General features: G+C 38.9%; 1 protein-coding gene across 1 annotated transcript; it reads left to right on the forward strand.

Moving 5' to 3' along the window:
• The first annotated feature begins 538 nt into the window (after positions 1-538).
• Positions 539-19,322, forward strand: LOC146474038 (uncharacterized). The gene is made up of 9 exons (XM_085117311.1): positions 539-573; positions 3,742-4,161; positions 6,807-6,872; positions 11,290-11,355; positions 14,051-16,299; positions 16,634-16,691; positions 17,297-17,539; positions 18,175-18,252; positions 18,846-19,322. The coding sequence occupies exons 1-9, from the start codon at positions 552-554 to the stop codon at positions 19,037-19,039; spliced, it is 3,396 nt and encodes a 1,131-aa protein (XP_084973437.1). The 5' UTR covers positions 539-551; the 3' UTR covers positions 19,040-19,322.
• The last annotated feature ends 907 nt before the right edge of the window (positions 19,323-20,229 follow it).

Raw genomic sequence — 20,229 nt, forward strand, 5'->3', positions numbered from 1 at the left:
CTACTATCGCCATTATTTGTACAACTTATTATCTATTGTCCATTAGCATTAACTACTTATTATTCGTGCCACCCACGGTTCGGGTGTCCGAGATAACGCAATTCCCTTTGGCACACAGTTTGTCTTGCATTTAAAGGCTTGCGCGATCATAAACAGAAACTGTTTTGAAAAAGTGTTAATTCACATTGTTCATTTAATAAGCTTTACTGTGATATATAATTTTCCAGGATTAACCTTAAAACAGAGCGTATAGAAAAGATTTTCCGGAGGATGTCCTCGAATATACACAGTACAGTGACCGTAAGAGCGCATTAGCGCTCGCTACAATACAATTAGTGTTTTGAATTTTCAGTGAAATAGTCTTGAATAACAACGTCGCTATCATTTGGACCGGAGAAACAGGTGGATACAAAAAAATGATTATAGATGTTGCATCGACATTTTACTATAATTAAAGTTAGTGCGACATGTTACGTGTTTTTCATAACTTTATTTTACAGAGCGTCATCGAGTGGATTATTATTTACTGTAGTAAAACGCTGATACTCACAATGGCCTCTCTCCAATCTGACGGTACGTAAAAATTGAATTGTTAATTGAAGATATTTTGAATCAGTTCCCACATAATTGCCATTGGATTTTATGTCGGATTATTCGCTTTCTCCGAACAGTTTTATTTTGTTTGTCCCGGTGTAGCTCACATAACGGCTTTCACTCCGATGATTTTTTTTGTTTGAAGTCACAAAATGAAATATTTGGAAATTGTGGGATTTACTAAGATGTTAAGGAAGAGCATGCTGAAAAGAATGCTTACTTGCCAAAAGTCAGCCTCTTATTGCAATTTGGGGTTAAAGGCCGATGTTCACGGTCAAGCGCATGCGCGAGCAGACTGGCTCAAAAATAAATTGTACGGGTCGACACTAAATTCGATGCGAGCTTGTGGTGGACAATCTGTTGAAATCGCGCCCGAATTTGGATCATCCGCTCTTCGTTCTTCACTTTTTATAATCTTTGTTTCCTGTTGTAAATATAAGTTCGATTTTTGTAAGGTTAAAAGTGTTTTAGCATCCGAAAACGACATTTTTGTTGATGGATCGTCAAAGGGGACGTCGCGGCCGACCGGCGACGGGACGTTCTGTGGACTCTCTAGAAGCACAAAATTTAAGCGGACAGAGTAGAGTGGATGTAGAAATCCTGTGTGGTTAACAAGATACGTCCACCAAACGTGGAAAATTGGTAAAGGGATAAGTCTGTTTAAAATAGACAACGATTTCGCGGCACATCTGCTTTCGCTGGAAATGGCAAAGGTCACCAACTGGCTTTGGATGAACTCGCGAGGATTTTCTAGATTTCAATCGTACTGTTTGTTCATATGGAAGTCACCTGTCAAAAACGGAGAATTCGACGGACAAACAGCATCAAACATCAGTGTTTTGCTTTGGATGGAAAAAATTGTACAACACTGAGACGCGAAGCGGATAAATATGTGATCAAATGTGCGAGTTAGTTGTAGTCGTCTATTAGCGGGCTCGAATAGCGGGCAGTAGAAAAAAAACCCCAAAAGATTTGCGCCAAACTACAAAATCTATTGTAAGGTATTCATTTATCTATAAAATTATGGTCATTGCGAATTGCAAACGCAGTTTTGATTTGCCACCATGGCAGAGTTTTCTCAAATGCATTCCAGCATCTCGGAAGGATGCTCAGTGTTGTTGTTACTAAACGGTCGCATCGCTTCTTGAAGCTTGCGGATTTCTCGTCCTTCGCCTCCTCGCTAGTCCAATAAAATCAGGCTATCGAGCGTACACACTATATAGTAAGTTTATCACTGAATGCTGATGAAATACTGGATTTAGGGAGCTTCTCGGCTTTTCGAACCCCGCGTAATAAAAAAAGGTCAATGCCGCGAGATATCGACATTGTACTAAAATAAAACCGTATACTTTCGCATAAGTTCATTAGTTCTGGCATTTCTTGAATGTGATGGGACATGCAGGAAGCAGTGCTGCAAAAATCCCCATGTGTTTTACATGGACAGCCTTTTTGTTTCTTTCTGAAACGTGACCGAAACACTGGCCGGTCAGTTTTATTTTTATGCCAGCAAGTTATAAGACTTGCCCGCCGTATCCCGCCGGTGTTGTGTACTCGCTTCTAATTGGTCCAAAAACAATTGGCTTGACAGCGCTTACGTTATCGCTGGCACATGCGCCGAACCGTGAAACTCTCCCTTTAAGATATTGGCACTGTTATGCACAGAAAGACTTCATACAAACCCTTCTTGTTTTGCGTCAGTTTTAACGAGAACTGACGCAAAATTGGTTAGATTTGTATGGAGTCATCGGAGGATAAGAGTGCCAATGTCTTACCCCCAAACTGCCATATGATGCTGATTTTTGGCAAGTAGACATTTTTCATCGCCCCCTTTTAGAATATCTCAGCAAATTTCATGGTATTTGTGACGTCATCACTTTAGTACTCTGTAAGCCTTGTGACTTCAACGTTCTAAATAATTAACTTAATTCCTGACGAAGGCTCCGCCACACACAGACTCGCAAGAAGACTACTACAACTGTATTGCAAGATGTATTGCGCGCCGAGGAACAGTTTTCATATATGAAAACCCCCCATTTTATTTGAGCGCGAGTCGAGTGAGAAAGCAATAAGCGATCACGAATATTCTTTTCTTCCAACACGAGTCGTAGAGGAAACCCGCATGAACCGCTTGAGTTCGTACAGCCAATAAGATCACGCGTTTGGACAATACAGCATTTCAAAACAAAAACAAACGACCGCAATGACTCTTGGGTGAAGGTGGGCCTTTAAAGCATCCATCCTGTTGGCAGTCAAACAGCTGAGAGCCCCAACTTATCATAGATTGTAAACTGCTGTCCCAGAATCTTAGATTTGTTTGCGATTCATGCATGTTTTCTGTTTCAGTAGTTATGGTACACAATAGAGGGTTTAGGAATTTTTTTTTTATTTATCAAATTAAAACAATATTTGACTTGTAAAAATTCTTAAAACCTGGACATAATTTCATCTACACAAAATAATACTGACCAGTTTTCCCAGTCTTCAAGCTGCCTGTCTGAAAAAATTAAAATTTAGGGTCTAGCCCCTTGGAAGGCTAAAGAAAGAACACTTTTATAATCAGATTTTATGTCTTAATTTTTACTAGGTCAACTGTGTACTACTGATTGGTGTTACACATTGCCTTGACTCACAAAAAAAAATCTTCATCATCGACTACTATATCGAGATTGTAAATTGTTTTGATTTGACTGCTCTGATTTGTTTTGATTTTTTGGCGATTATCACACCAGCAGGAATGTTCTGGTAAACTAATCAGAGCGTAAAACAATAACACCGAAGGACGAAAGTGGGCACTTAAACTTTTCAAGTGTTTTCCATTCTAGTTAGATCTACCTCTACATATTTTACCGATCATGTTTAACGTTAAATCAACTAAATTTTAAACTTATCGTGCAGATTCTCCCTGCCGTTACTTTTTGTACATGAAGGTACATTCCTTTGACCTTCTCCGTCAAACTCGTCCTTTGAGGATGCACTTTTAAAATACTGGAAATTAAACTACGATAATGAAAGAAATTTACCGAAACAAAGAATAAGGGCAAAAAATAACACAGGGGCTTCAGTAAGAAAATAAATTATATTCAGAAAATATGAGACAATAGAACTGAAGTTAAGAATTAACTTTGTTGGGTTTTTCTTTCGTTTCAGCACTCCACTTTTCGCATGACGCGTTTCTCATATTCAGCAGAGTCGACTCGCAGTGGATAACAGAAAGGCTTCTTCCAACTCTCGGAAAGCATGGTTTGAACTGTGTAGTCTACAGCAATTTTGCACCTGGCGTAGCACTTGAAGATAACATGAAAAACTGTGTCACCATGTCCCGAAAAAATGTTGCTGTTGTGTCGAAAAACTTTTTGACGAATTCTTCTTGCAAAGAGCAATTAGCGCTAGCCCGGAGTCGACTTTTAGAGAGGAGAGATGACAGTTTGATCATTATGAAACTTGATGATGTTGATATCAACGAACTTCCCCTACCGAACCAACTTTGGCGATGCCGTATAGACTGCTTCGAATCTGCTGAGGAGAAAACGTGGGAAACAAAGCTTATTAACAGTTTTAAGGAACCAGGTAAAGGAAACACCAGTGCTGTTCTGTTCGTGTGTACAGGGAGTCGACAGGGTTTTTTTTTTTAAACTTTGCGGTCCCAATAACTATATTTCCAAGTCCGTGCCAGAAAAACCCTCTTGGTTGTACAGTTCTAGGTTTGGGGTGGTGAAGTGATTCTCAGGTTAATAAGGGGCAGCAGGAGCTAATTCCACGTTTTGGTTATTACACTCTCAGGGTTGTCGGCCTTTTTTTGGTCTAGCCGACCAGCTTTATAGCACATTTGGGATGTTTAAAAACTTGACCCCATTCCTACCTCGCCCGCGTTATATTCCTTAGTACTCCGTCGCCTGTTGGGTGTTTCATGTCTGCGTCTAAAATAATTCTTACCGCCCTCTTCTGAAGCCTTCGGAAACTCACCGCACAGCAGCTGTCCCAAACCTTTCTCCCGTACATTAAAGTAGGTTTGATAACTCCGTTACAAGTAGTTTCTCTTTGTTTTCTTTGTGGGTTGTAGGCGTTAGGATTATTATTATTATTATTTTTTGTATCCATTGTCATTGTCATTACCATTATTATTATTATTATTATTATTATTATTATTATTATTATTATTATTTAGCAAATAAATTCCAATTTGTCGTGTGATTGTACTCTTATATCGCACAGATGACGCCAAAACGTGGTGAGAACAAAGAAATACGCTACTGGCCGCGGGTGAGTAGCGTGACTGATGTTCTTACACATTTTGACGTTTCAAGCTCTGTGCGTTTTCAGAGAACAGACCCACGGCAAAAGGAAATCTATTTGTTTTGTACGATAGCCAAGATATATCACTTTGAATGAGCCGAGTCAAAAACTCTTAAGCAAACGTCTAGACTACCGCACACACGCAATTTTAATGCTCTAAATTTGAGCATGTGCAGTTGGTTGTTGTTGTTGTTTTTTTTTTATTTATTATCCGAGATATCCACGCCTGCGATTGAATAAGACGTAATTAAACGCTTATGTATTCACCGTACGCGAATGAGATTCCACACCATTTTATTTGAGACAAGACAATTCACCCATGTAAAGAAATCCAAGAGAGTCTTGGATTCCGGATGCCGCACCGTGGATTCCGGATTACAATGACTGGATTCCCGGTTCCATATGCATATTTCAGCTCGAATAGGGATTCCAAAAGTTTTAACTCTGGTTTTTATTTTTACTTCGATAGCAGATCCTGCTATTTTAGTACGAATTTGTGGACCATAGTATACTTTTTAATATCTAAAACTTGAGATTAAATTAATTAGCTTGGCGTACCTGTTTTGATGATGTATCTCAGAAGTCCAGTTATGCACAGTGTCGACGCTATTTGACGAACCTTTTCTTATCATAAAATTAACAATAACAATTAATAATAACAGAAAGTACTAGGAATTGAAATCACTCCATGCTACGATTATTTTTGTCTCTCGTTATCTAGCCAACACAGTGAGATTATACTTTGACGAAGCCATTTGTTAAGGGCATATACGTAAAATGGCCCTTATTTTGAAATTCCGTACGAATATCTATAGAAAAAGCAATAACTTGAACGCAATAAACTAGAACATTCATTAACCCCATACAGTCTCAAGCCTTTCTGAAATGCTGCTATCTACTGTTCTCCCATATCTTCGCTGTATAATACCATGCAGAGATCTCAGTGTAGTTCGGATGCAAAACCATGTAAGTGCTCCGTATACGCAGGGCTCCACAGCCGAAAACATTTAAAGTCGACGTTAATTCAATTAAACGCGCCGTCTAAACCCGCATCGCATTTCAGGTATATTCTTCCATTTTTGTTTCAACCATTTCAAGAAGGCTTGGCAGTACACTATCGCTTTCACCGAGTCCAAATCGAAATTAAGAATTTTGGACTGTTCTTACATCTTAAAAACCATTTCAACCGACTGACAATAAAATCGAAGAATAGCCCTGCGTGAGACCAAAATAGGAGCGGAAAGCCGGAAATGGTAAGAAAAGCGGAATCACTTCAATCTCTCCAGTCCATTATTTGTCTCGGCTCCTCTTTGTTTTTTATTTATCTCCGCTCGAGCACGAAAGAGACCTCTGCGGAGGAGAGAAGATCCCCAACAAGAAAGCATCGAAAATGTCTTCTTTTTGAAAAAGGTTGACCGCCGCGTTGATAAGTATTATATTTATCCAGTTTTTAAACATAGCTTGTTGTTGTGCTGGGGAGAGGTGTCGAGGAATAAGGGGGTGCCTAGGGGTAGACAGGAAACGGAGTACTCAGCGAGTGGAGTGTGGTTTTGAAAAACTGTTATTATATTCTGGATTAACAGAGGAAGCTGTGTTTCAACTGGATTATGGATTCCAATGACTGGATTACGGATTCCATATCCCTGGATTCCGGATTTCAAAGTCAAAAATATGTCAGATTCCGGATTCCCTAACATAGGGCGAGATAGTTACCTATGTTTCTATATTGCACCGCACTGAAAAGGGATTCCTCCTCAAAAATGTACTGATTGTGGTTCAACCGATGGCTGTTATACATCTGTCATGCTTCGTACCTTTTTTCCTCCCTCGATTCCGCATGAAGTTTGACAGGCAGTTGAGTCTATAGCATATAGGCTCTCAGCTATTTATGGCATGGTGCATTTTTGTTGCTTACTTAGTCTCTCTCCTGTCAAGTGATGCAAGTGATAGTGATAGTGATCCGGACGAAAGCGACGTATCTTCAGGTAACTTGATATCACGAGGAAGAGTGTTTCATCCGATTTCAAAACACAGAGAAGAGGTTAAAAAAACCCACACAGTCACAGCCGAGATTTTTTTAACCTATTTCGAGGTGTTTGGATATTTGATGAAAAACTGTTTCTAGTGTTGAATATCGCTTCTCAAAGTATTAAGAGCAATTCTCCAGGAAAGTGAAGCAAAGTTGGAAATGAAAATTTTTAACCCCCCTTCATTTTTTGTGTGGAGGTAGGTTACCTGGAGGGATGAACAAAAACAGCCATATTTGGATCGGCAGGTGCGTCGTTGCCATGGAAACCGCACTTGATCACGTCGGCCTGAGGTCTATGTTTTGACCGAAAAATTCACTCTCAAATAGTAAAAATAAACGAGTCTGGTTCTCGAGTACATGTGAACCAATTCAAATGAAATTCATACAGATGGTAGAACCACTCTCCCAGTTTATAAAATTTGCTGTTAGAGTATTTTGGGTTCTATAATCAGGAAGACCTTGGTCGTATTACTATGTTGCCTGTCAGCCATTTTGACAAGAAGGAAAAACAAGCACAACCATATTCGTTATTTCTCCGAAAGTACTCTTTCCACATAAACCAAATTAGCAGCAGGGCTTACATAGATATTGAAGTTTATAAATATTATAAAATCTATTTGGGGAAAATTATATTCTGGCCATGGGTGTTGAAGACATCCGAGGCAAGTTGCAAAAAATTGCAAAATTGGAAATGTTGAGGTCTCCAGTATTTGGTTCAAACAGGCTTTAGATAGAGAATATCAGCTTCAGAGGTTTTTTCATTCATCTTATCTGTTATCTACATTTGATTGATTGGGTTTTGGCCAATGAATTTGATGAAATATAAATTAAAACAAAGCCTACCTTGCAACTTTTGGAAATTTCTTCCGGATGCTTTTGTCGTATAGGATGGGTCTCTCCTCAGTTCGCTCGCTCCATTTTGTTGACCATATCTTGCACAGACTCTAGCGGAAAGGACAAATCTAACTACCTAGCCTCGCCGAACATCTACTTTTAGACCAAAGATGATGATGCATTAACCCGAATAAAGAACAGTCGAACAGGTCAAACACAGTCGTGTGTCGAGTATCGAAATAATTCATCGATACAATCCATCCAGCAAGTTAAATAGATACATCAAGATCACAGCTCTGAGCAAATGCATGTCTGCGACGATTCTGAATAACGTCTTTGGCTAAATCGAGCCGTACATTCCGTGGTGCATGGTTGAGAAGCGAAGAAATCGTTGTTTACGACCTGTTGACGACCAAACGTATGTAGACCGGAAATGCGAGTAGCAAAACTGCTGACCGGATGTAGTTTTAAATGCGATATACGCGCTTTTTGGTTGTTTGTTTGTTTTTGTAGCTTCGGCTAATTGTTGCAATGGCATTATCTCTTCTTTAGATATTTTTGGTACAATATATCATTGATAGGGGGATAAAAGGACGACTTTTGATCCGCTTTTATGACTTTTTTACAGTGGTGAATAAAGAGGACAAAATAAAAGAGCTTCACTAGTCGTTTTACGCCACCACATAAGCCGCCCATGTTTCCTGGGTTTGTTTGTTTGTTTGTTTATTTTTAATTCATTGCTTATCGGATGTTAAGGATGGCCTGCATGTAAGATACGTCGCTGATCTTGGGCATTAGCGTACACATTAGAAGTTACGAAGTTGGAATTTTTGACCCACCTCTCCTCCAGAAATAAATAAGTCCTCTTCAAGCCGATAAATTTTCTCATTCAGTACCTAATGCCTGCCCAAATTTTGGCATTCTTTCTGTTTGTTTATTTATTTATTTATTTATTTATTTATTTTTTGCTGCTGTTTTTTTTGGTGGGGGGAGGGGTGACCGGACGTAAATTTGTGCCGTCGATCAAAACACTGTAAGGGAAATTTGCATATCGTCGTGCGAAGGGAAATATCCTGGTCGGGACAATGGAAAGTTGGTCTCTTTCAAATCCCAAAAGGGACGTTTCGGTTTGTGAGTGCAGTGGAAACAATATAAAACTCAGTCAATGTCAAAGGGATATTTCCAGGCACGTGTAAGCCTAGGGACTTAGTATAAACCGTGATGAAATCCGCGACGAAATGGATCTTATTCTTTACCGTGCAGGTAAATAATTGTAAGATTTCACGCGCCAATTTTTCATTCTCTTGTCACGAATAGTTTATCATAACTGAATTTGTAATTGCATTTTCACAGTCTAAAGAGCAATCTTTTTTGGGGGGAGGGGGGTGGGGGTGCGGCTATTATGATCATGCGTTCAATTTTCACCCAAGTTTCAGTTCAGCTTCATTTCCTTTGTTTTTGTTTTATTCGGTTATTCTGGTTTTTTTTTTGGCTTTCTTCACCATTGCCATTGTAAAACAACCCCATTACAAGAGGATGTCATTACAAATACATCCGTTGTTACATCCCATTACATTGTGTTACATCCGGTCAGCAGTCGTGCTTCTCGGACTTCCGGCCTATGCGTTCAGGTTATTTACCATTCTTGGCTTGTCGACTATCGCAATATCTGACCCGATTTTAGCCAAAGACGTTACTTTGGATTGTTCAAAGGCATGCATTTGCTTTGTACATCGATCTCGACACATTTACTTTACTTCCTGGCTGAATAATATTGATGAATTTAGGTGCTCGACGGCAGAAATCGCAAGCATTACGACCATGTTTTGGACTTTGTCAACTATTCTTTGTCAAGTGTATGCGGGCTACTTGTATCATCATCTCTGGTCTGAAACACAGCAAACCGGATATTCGATGGAAGTAACTGTTAGTCTGCGCTAGATTTGGTCAAAAAGACGGAACGTGCGAAGGAGAGATACTGGAGAGAACCACGCGACGGAAGCATCCTGAAGAAATTCCCAAAACCCTCAAAGTAGGTTTTGTATCAATTAATATTTCATCAAATTTGTTGGCCAAAACCTTATTTACTAAATGTAGGTAGCAGACAAGATGATAAAAGATACTTTTGAAGCTGATTTTCTCTCTCTAAAGCCTGTTTGAGCTAAATACTAGAGCTCTCAAAATTACCAGTTTTGCAATTTTTTGCAATTTGTCCCAGGTGTCTTCAGCACCCATGGCCAGAGTATAGTTTTCCCCAAATTGATTTTATGATATTTAGAAACGTCAATATCTATGTAATCTCTGCTGCTAATTTGGTTTATGTGGAAAGAGTACTTTCGGAGAAATAACGAATATCGTTGTGCTTGTTTTTCCTGCTTGTCTAAATGGCTGACAGGGAACATAGTAGGACGAGCATTTTCTTCTTGTTTATAAAACCCAAATTATTGTAACGGCGAATTTTATAAACTGGGAGAGTGGTTCTACCATCTGTATGAATTTCATTTGAATTGGTTCACATGCACCCGAGAACCAGACTCGTTTACTTTTACTTTTTGAGAGTGGAACTTTTGCTCAAAACATGGTCCCAAGGCCGACGTCATATAGTGCGGTTACCATGGCAACGATACATCTACCGATCCAAATATGGTTGTTTTTGTCTATCACCCAAGGTAACCTACCTACACACAAAAATTGAAGAGGGGTTAAAATTTTTCATTTCCAACTTTGCTTCACTTTCCTGGAGAATTGCTCTTAATAATTCTTGGATAAATTCGAAGTAAAAGTTGACCAAATTTTATGATAATTTAGCTTAGTTTTGCAAACCTCCTATAAGTTCTATTCCGAGCAATAAACCACGAAAATACGAAATAACATTGCAAACTTATTGCAAAGGAAAACCTAACAGATGCCTATTTCGACATGCAACATCGAACACATTTCTCCTCTCTTTTATCATTTACATTGTGGAGATTTTTATAAGCATAAATCTCTCAGTATGTCATGACTTTCAAACTGAAAGACATGATTTGAATTGAAGTCGCGATCGATGGCGGGTAACACCGTCAAGGCAAGGAGGTTATTGTCGGTTAACCTAGAGCATATCAAATGTTGTGGAAAGCGTGAATTCTAACATATAATCTTTGAAAAACTAAGAGGAACCTGATGTCAGTCTAGCTACAAAATCCACTGCTTAGAAACCACTTCGTAATAAATAAATGCTTCTCTAATTTAATACTTTAGAGTGGGCATCTTATTGCACCATGCTTTACCTAAGTATGATGTCACCTACTTTTATGCCACCACTCACTGATGAGTGAGCAATTTCTCTGTCATATAAAAACAGTGGCCTATGCCGTAATTACACGTTAATGTATTGACGGTAGGCGAATGAGTTTTCCAACTCATTTGATGTGAGACATAAGCATAATTATGATTGTGTTATACCGACCTTTTCTTTCCTTCTCCGACCCCGCGTGAAGTGTAACAAGCAATTGAGTTCATAAGCTTCCCGTTATGGTGCATTTTTGTTGCTTACTTAGTCTCTCTCCTGCCCAGTGATGCAAGTGATAGTGATGTTGATCCGGACGACAGCGACGTATCTTCAGGTAACTTGATATGTAATATATCAAACGCGAGAAGGTGTGTTTCATCAGACATCCAAACACTGAGAAGTAGGTTGAAAAAACGAGGCGCAGCTGGTACGGTTTCCGTTTTGATTTGCTAACCTTCGATAAAAGTGCAATTTCAGGACCGATTTTGGACGCTGTGAGAGGAAATTACTAAACCTCGTTTCGACAAGAAAATAAAAATCTAAACAACTTCAAAGTTCAATTTTTGTAACAAGTTAGCAAGGCCCTTTATCATGGCAAAGTTTGAGAAAATCGAATTTTTCTATCTTGCATGGCGATAATTGATAGTTACGGCAAGCCGCTCTTAATAACTTAAGTTGGCCTTTTTCTAAGCGGTCGTTAATAAAAAAGAGACACTTAAGTTTATGAGCGCTAAGATAACAATTTTAATACTCCTATTTACATAGACGCCAACCTACTAAAAATAATCAAGAATTCGGACATCCATCAAAGAGAGACTTGTTATTCCAATTTAAACTTGCGTTGTCCCAAGTACTCAAGAAAAAAGCGAAAGAGGGCTAACATTTACGGTCAGGATAATTAGTGCGGAATGGAACAGTATAGATTCGGCGAGCATCAGGAAGAAAGCTTCAGTTGCCAGTTTCAAGTGCAGTTTATACAGGAAAAATTTAACTTATCGAAACGCCTCCACGCTATCTTAGGCTTCTTATGAGTTTTGAATCTTACTAGTATCTCCTTATACAAGAAATTATGTCAGCCTATATATCCTAAGATTTTTCTAGTTGTAAATATGTCGATTGATACAAATCAGTTTATTTATTTTTTATTTGGTAATGTACGGTGGAACCTCTCCTTACGGACACCTCTCTATTACGGACAGTTCATTCGGTCGCCGAAATCCATATAAGGCCTACTTCAACGGACACTTCTATAACATGGACTCTTATCCCTGTCCCCTTGGTGTCCGTAAAAAAGAGGTCCGAGTGTATATAGCGATTTAATTTTTATGATACTGATCTTATTTTTAGGTGCTTTTCACATTCAGAGCCAAACGTTTATTAGCTTTTAACTATTATGTGCAAACGTTATTAATAAAGCTCTATTCAAATTTAGAAGTAAAGGTTTAGTAATACATAGACAAGTGAAAAGAAACGATAAAACCGAACAACGTTTCGGAGTCGTCATGACGCCTTTATCAAGTTCGAAGTGATAGAAATAAATAAAGTCAATGTCAAAAATAGTTCACCAAAAAATTAACATAGTGTCTGAATATATAACGCTAATTAGAGAGTTAACACCAGTCTCAATGTCCAATCGGGCTCAATTCAAGCTAAACTATTTGCGTGACATTATATATTCAGACACTATGTTAATTTTTTGGTGAACTATTTCTGACATTGACTTTATTTATTTCTATCACTTCAAACTTGATAATGGCGTCATGACGACTCCGAAACGTTGTTCGGTTTTATCGTTTCTTTTCACTTGTCTATCTATTTAATTAAAAAAAAAAAAAACTCGAAAGACACTAACACTTTGGGGAGACTATTTTCAAGCTGCACGATTACAGATCAAATATATTTATAGGGGCTATTGCAAGAAAATGTGAGTACAACTTATAGAGATGAGTTGGCGTGTCAAGTGGAAAAAAGAATTTAGTTGCGTTCAAGGTTAGGAGATCTCATCCTAATCTGTTTGGCGATCTGTGATTTCATCGGTTTCCCGTGTTACAGTTTCGTCGTTGGCTTGTGATTACGATTTCTGTGCTATTTTCAATTAATTATTTTGGCCGCGCACACACTGGGCCACTTTTTGTGACATGCTAGAAAATTTGGTACTTCAGATCATGAACTGGTGAAGCCTTAGTTTTACGCAGACGAACGGTACCAGATTTAACGTCTTTTATGTTAACGCTGGTAATCTGAGAGCCTGACAAAACTTCTTCGCATTCGACGCAAGGAACTAGATGAAGTAACCCACTAGTAGCCGAAATTCACTGTTTGGCTTAAGTTAATTAAGTTTACTGAAGCACACTAACGACATACATAGAAAAAAATCAACAGTGAGCCTGTAACTAAATTTCTTATCGATTGAAAACATGTCCATTCCCTTCAAAACACACTTTCAAACATTGACAGAGAACGCCCTTTCAGTTTCTCATCATAAATGTGTGTACTGAGTGTGCTGAATGTAACCGAAACTCATTCGAGAATAAGGTATGAAAAAAACATACTCAATCTATGAAAAGTCACTCAGCACCAGACTGAGTCAAACGAACTTTGCTAATCAATGATTACCTCTAGTTGTTAAGCGGCCGTCATGCAGAAGCGGGATACGTGGAGCAGGGAAATTGCTTTAGTTTGCTTCATACACCGTGGAACGACGTTCAACGCTCAGTTCCAAAAATTCAAATCCTTTCCATTATTATTTTATACACAGGGGGTCAGTTGCTATTTATCATTCTTGTACAACAAAACGGCGAACATTAAAAAAAAAATTGCTTGGCCCTCAACGGTACGCTTGAAGTTTCTTGTACCGGCCTGCAACCGTCATGCCGCCTGATGAGTTTATGAAAAGCTTTTATTTGAACTCATCCAATCAGTAAAAAGCACAGAAAGACTACGATTTTCCTATTCTTGATCATAGGCCAAAAACGTTTAGCCGCTGCATAAAATAGCACTATCAATATTTATTTATTTTGTTTACCTAGTTCCTTCAGAGATTCTTTGGCGTGGTCGCTTGGCTGTTCAAGCCTACAACAGCGCTCTTAAAGATGGTAAAACGCACATCAAAAGACTTCCAGTGATGATAATTGGGCAAGATCGGGCAGGAAAGACCAGTCTGAAGAAGTCTTTAACAGGGGAAACTTTCAGTCCAACGGAAAGAAGTACAGAAGGAATAGAAAGGGATCCTTCACATTTAAAAGTCTCGACGGCGATTTGGAAGACAGGCGAGAGAAGAAAAGAAACTGATTACGATTCAAAGTTCTTTTTTGATCACCACGCAGCGAAATTGATGATTCGAGACTTGAAAAAGGGGAAAGCAGATTTCCATCATACAGAAGAAGCAACAATCACTGAGGAAACGTATCCCTCTTATGCTGAAGAATCAACATTCACCAAAAACAGAAGAAATCTTTCGTTTGAACAAAGCACAAGCGCATGTAACACTGAGTTCTCAGAAGACCCCAAACTAACAGGGGAGGAAGCCAAAGAAAATTCGTCTTTACCAGAACTGCCAGAAGACATAGCCACACTGGTTGAAAATTGGATTCAAAATGATCAAGCTTTTGAGGAGAAAGAAGACGACATATATTCAATTCTTTGGGACTTTGGTGGGCAGTCAGTTTATTATGCCACGCACCCAATCTTTCTGACAGAGAGAGCCATTTACCTTTTGGTTTATGACTTAAGTTGTGATCCACATGCGAAAGCTAGCGTTCCTGTGAGAAAAGGATTGTACGAGAGTAACTACGATATTAGCCACAGTAAGACTAATATGGACTACCTTGACTTTTGGATGTCATCAGTTTATTCTTTGGTTAGTCCAGATGGTTCCTACAAGGACTCTGCTGTGTATGACATGCCACGCGATAGACGTCCTCCAGTGTTCTTAGTGTTTACGCATGCTGACGAGCCTTATTGTAACAGTAATCCTAGAGCGCTGGCACTCCAAATCTATGGGTTCTTACGAACAAAGATTTACAGCCACCACCTGTTTAAAGATGTCTTTGTAGTCGACAATACAAGGTCAGGAAGCGAACGTGAATGTCCAGAGGTGATTCGTCTAAGAGAAGAAGTACTTGCTGTCGCCGAAGAGCTACCTCAGATGAAAGAGCCCATTCCATTAAAGTGGTTGAAGTATGAAAATATACTACAGCTTTTGCGTGAAGATGGTTGCAAGTGGATACCTATCGAGAAAGCCAGGCGCATTGCCACTGAAAACTGTGGAATAAATGACGAAGGAAAGTTTCGGACAATGCTGAACTTTTTGCATGATCAGAGAATTTTGATTCATTTCAGTGAAACGCCAGAGTTGGAGAGCATGGTGATTTTGGACCCCCAGTGGCTCATTGATGTATTCAAGAAGGTCATTACAGTTGAAAGATACGAGCGCACTGAGGTGAACGTTGAAGATCTGTGGATCAAGCTTGAGAAGACTGGAATACTGGATGAACGACTACTAAATCATGCTTGGAAACCCCTATTTGAGAGACAGGAAACCTGTCTAAACCTTCTTGCAATAATGGAAAGATTTAGCTTACTCTGTTCCTGGCCATCCCAAAAGACGAACAAGGAGTACCTTGTACCATCCATGTTGAATTCTCCTCCGACAGATGACGTCCTTGAGCTTCTTGCTTCTGTGAAGATTCCTTCGCTTTATGTGAGGTTTAAGTCAGGCCGAGTGCCTCCAGGCCTGTTCTCCCGGCTAGTCCTACAATTTTATCAGTGGTGCAAAGAGGAGTGGGACAGCCCGCTGAACCCAGAGCTTTACCATAATTTTGCACTGTTTCACATCCTTCCCGATCAGGGAACGTCCGTTATATTTCTTTGCCATACGTCGTCTATTGAAATCGTCGTTCACAGTGGAAATGACGCTGTTGAGACGGATGGAGCAGATCTTGCCCATAGCAGTGTTGATCTTACTACAAGCCGTGCTATCCATAGGCAGTTGGAAATGGTTCTAGAGTGCATGCGAAAGGAATTCGACTGGCTGAAGCACATGCGTTACGAAATGTGTGTGTGCTGTCCAGTTTGTTCTCAAACGGGTTCTGTCAAATGCCGCGCTCATGATGTACGTGGTTGCGAGTGTCTGCACCTGTTGTCCGAGAAAGATTTACAGAACTGCAAATACTGCATCAAGCCTGGTGTCCGTGGAGATTGCAGGATTCGCACCAAGATGTTTGCACCTTGGTTTTCATTTTCAGATGCACAACAACGCAGGATTTCACCGAAACAGGTTGGTCTATGACTGTCTCTGAACCAGTAATAATTTGTAGTTGTTGTACGTCATCGCCACAGATAGGAAACAATTTATCACCCATGTTTACCGGTTTCTTCATTACTTGAGGACCGATCAGGTTGCCCAGCCTTTATATATCAGTGGTAATCGTCCAGCAATAGTAACGCTTCATACTGTATCCTGTTAATATTGCCGAGAGGGAAACCTTTATTTAGAGGAATAGCCACTTCTGCTATAGGAGTAGTGGCAACAAATCTGCAATTCGTGTAACGTAACAAAGGTAAACCAAATCGTGAAGAAAGGTTACCAATGTATCGTTTTACCCTTACAGGACCATGCTGCTACTGGACCTGCTATCGATGAAAGAAGCATAGTCTCTTTCAAGGACGGTAGGCTCGTTTAAATTTTATCTTAAAAAGATTCCATGGGTTACAAGCGCGTTCTTTTAAGCCGACCTTCAAGACCCCTCTCTTTCGCTACTGTTTGAACCTTTCTTATTCTGTGGCAAAGTCCATTTAAGAATGCATAGAGGGAAATACTCCTCGTATATGATGTACTAAACCAAAAACGCGTCAAGTATTCATCGTTAAACCGTTATACGAACCTGCTGACGACGAGTTTTGTACCAATTAGACGCAATCTTGCACCGGTTTCGTTTGGCTTGGTAAACCATTCCCTTCGAGAAATGCGAAACAAAGAGTTTCAAGGGACCACACAAGAGAAAATAAGGGTACTTAGTGTTAATATTAACCTGGGCGCAGAGTAGACCTAATCAAATTTCCAAGGTGTTCTTGACCGTTCAACTGTTTTTAGTTTTAGTGCATGCCAAGTAATGGTACCGTGGTTCACTGTATCATTGCAATCTTAGCCTGAATTTGTATTAGGAAGAGGAGTGCAAGAAAACCGAGTAAAAGGAGAAACTAGAAACTAATTTTATCAACAGAAATTTTTTGAGCAAAGAGAAATGATATTTATTTTTTGTTTTCTTCTGAAGAAACGAATGGAACACCACTTGCTCTCCCCGCTGGCGTTCTTGATTCCATTCAGTCTCAGTCATGTGATCCTAAGGAAGTTGTGGCTCGTCTTCAAGAATGTCTGCAGCTGAATCAAACAACACTGGAAAATCCAGATCCTGAGACGAAAGGCTGGATCCGATGTCTTGCTAATACTGCGAAATCTGAAAGAAGGGTGGACGTGATAAAACACTTGAGGACGATAGCCCCTTCCGGCACTACTGGTGAGTTAAAAATGTATACCTAGATTATAGAGGGAGAGTTAGGTCCCTTATAGGTCATACCTTACATGATAAATAATCCAATGCTGGATTTGAAGCTCACCGCTGTAATATGACAATTTCTTTATTTTCTGAAAGAAACACCATAAACGCAGTGCCTTCCTGGTAAAGTTTCGTGGTAGAGGACCGGGATATTCGGTAACAAGGGTAAAGCCCTTGCATACTCCACACTACGTGAAACATATTTTTGTCAAGTGCAATATTCCTCAAATGTCCTCAGCCATATTGTTATTGATATTGGTGATCGCTCTTTGATGACACAATGTTAGCATTGCGCTGTTTCAAGACCACCAATTCAAACCGCGTTTCTTAACTTAAATTTTGCTATATTTGTTTTATATTACTATGCTTCAAGCCAACTAAATTTTGCCAAAAATTCAACGTTACTGCTACTACCAAGGAAAGAGAAAACAATCCATATGTTGTCTGAATGCTACCAAAACAACGCATGCATATTCCTTATACTTTCCGCCATTTATAACAATCTGCAACCCAAAACCCGAGCCATGCGTGCAAATTATCTAGGTTCCTGTGCACTCTCTTTATCGTCTGTTGTTATTGCTGTTTGTCTAAACCAGGCCCTTTGTTGAGGGAAGACCTTGATGTTGGATGTATTCCATTCAAACAGAGAAAGGAATTAACATTTTGTCTTGGTGGTAAGTGTGACAGTGTGTTACAGAATTCTCTATTACTGAATTTCAAGAAGTTTCTTCTTCAAAAAGGAAAGGTTAAATTATATTATAACCATGTGAAAGATTCCATCAAAAGCTCCGTTTTAGATTAAGCTTAATTACAGCTAACCGCCACCGGATTTGCTGTTTTCTGAAGTAACACTACCTACGCTCCTTCCTTTTGGGTCTCCACTTTTAGAGCTTACAGTTTTAAATTATTAATTTAATGTTTTTAATGGTTCACTATTTTGTAGTCTCAAAAAAGTTTCTTTAAAATAATACTAAAAATCCTGGGGTATGATAAATCTTCTCGATTGATGATTGACATGGCCACACAAATAGTCCTGGTCCATTCCGAGTTAACTTTTCCGGGCTTTGAGTTAAAAGTAGCATTTTATAGTTTCTAAACTAAATGTTAGGGAAGTGGTGACAAAACAGAAACAAAAAAATCGACTTTCCCAAAATATCTTTCATGAAGTAAATCGTTGAAATATCTTTGGCACAGCCTATTACTTAAAATTTCCATGACTTATTTTACATATTGCAGTAAATTTTCTGTAAATTCCTTTTTCTTTCAGGGGGAGATGAATGGAAACTGCTTGCAGAGAGGCTAGGCATGTCTTACAACGAGATCCGCTTCCTTGATAAGAGAATCACCAACCCTTGTGATGTTGTCCTTAACCTTATGGCACAACACCGCTATTTCAGTGTTGGAGAACTTTACGACAAGTTAGTGGAAATTGAGCTTCCAGGAGCAGCTGACTTACTGTAAATAGTCCGCTGTACGCTTAACATTTTTTTTTAATATATACTTCAATATTTTACAAAACTCTTTGAGAAGAAAACACACAACCTTTCTGCGATATGTATGTATTAGAAATATGATTTATGCAAGCTTATGTAACACACCTTTTTAAAGTTTCTCTTCAAGCCAAGAAGCAGATTTTAGTTGTACATATGTTGAAATAGTTACCAAAGGTGTTAATCATAGTTTTTGAGAAGTAGTTCTCATTAGTCTTGGTGGATTTACAATACAAGAAATGAGACTGCGCCTGCCGTCACAATACAAGAAATGAGACTGCGCCTGCCGTCATGTTAGTAATACACAAAAATCCAGACCGCTTCGGTTTCTGTAGTTCTTGTTATTAACCCTATCTTAGGAGACCTCTCATGATTTACCAAAAAAATTGTTAGGCTGCAAAAAGAGCCAACAAACAGTAATGTCAACTAGCGAGTACCTAGTGTACAACTCGGTCATCCGATCTTTAATCGGCCGCTAGGCAAAAGGGAAAATGGGCGCGTAAGTGAACTTCTTTTTAGTGTGTGCCATGAAGTGAAACAAAAAAGAAACGAAAAAGAAAAAGCATCGTTTTAAGTCGGGATTTGGTGATACTATTACGCAGTAGTACAGGTAGTTTGATTATGTTTGTTAATCGTGTGCATAAAGTTAAAAAAAAGAAAAAAAAAGGATTTTGTTAAGGGAAGGCTTAGTTTTTGGTATTACTATTACGCAGTGTTAGAGGTAGTTTGTTTATCGTCGGTTTTCACTGCTCTCCTGAAGGTTTTCCAAGCTACTCTTGTAAATTATTTTAGTAACATAGTGCATGGAAACGCTAAACTGACATTAATGATTATATAAGAGTTGGGCTTGTCAGCTCCGTTATTATATGTGCACACTCTCAGTTTGTAATGTTTTCACTATTATCTCCAATCAAAGACTGATATGCTTTACTTAAAGTTTGAATTGCGCATAATATTACCCACAAATAATGTTTGTAAAACAATTTCTATTTGTTTTGCGAATAATTAGGCTAAAAAGAAGTGAAAATCGAAAAAGTGAAAAAAAAAATTATAGGATTACGTTAAGAGGAAGTTTTTATATAATAGTATGTATGGAATACCGATGCGGTTAGTTAGTGCATAATCACACTCTTTTTGATACATGTAGGACCCCTCTTTTTG

The sequence above is a fragment of the Pavona decussata genome, unplaced genomic scaffold (genome assembly GCF_977016875.1).
Source record: "Pavona decussata unplaced genomic scaffold, jaPavDecu1.1 SCAFFOLD_91, whole genome shotgun sequence".
NCBI classification, from domain to species: Eukaryota; Metazoa; Cnidaria; class Anthozoa; order Scleractinia; family Agariciidae; genus Pavona; species Pavona decussata.

Excerpts from the sequence above, each read along its gene's own strand:
- LOC146474038 (XM_085117311.1), top strand. The coding sequence starts at position 552 with ATGGCCTCTCTCCAATCTGACG. Across the intron at positions 11,356-14,050 it reads CGACAGCGACGTATCTTCAG|TTCCTTCAGAGATTCTTTGG; the intron begins GTAACTTGATAT and ends TTGTTTACCTAG. Across the intron at positions 16,692-17,296 it reads CATAGTCTCTTTCAAGGACG|AAACGAATGGAACACCACTT; the intron begins GTAGGCTCGTTT and ends TTTCTTCTGAAG.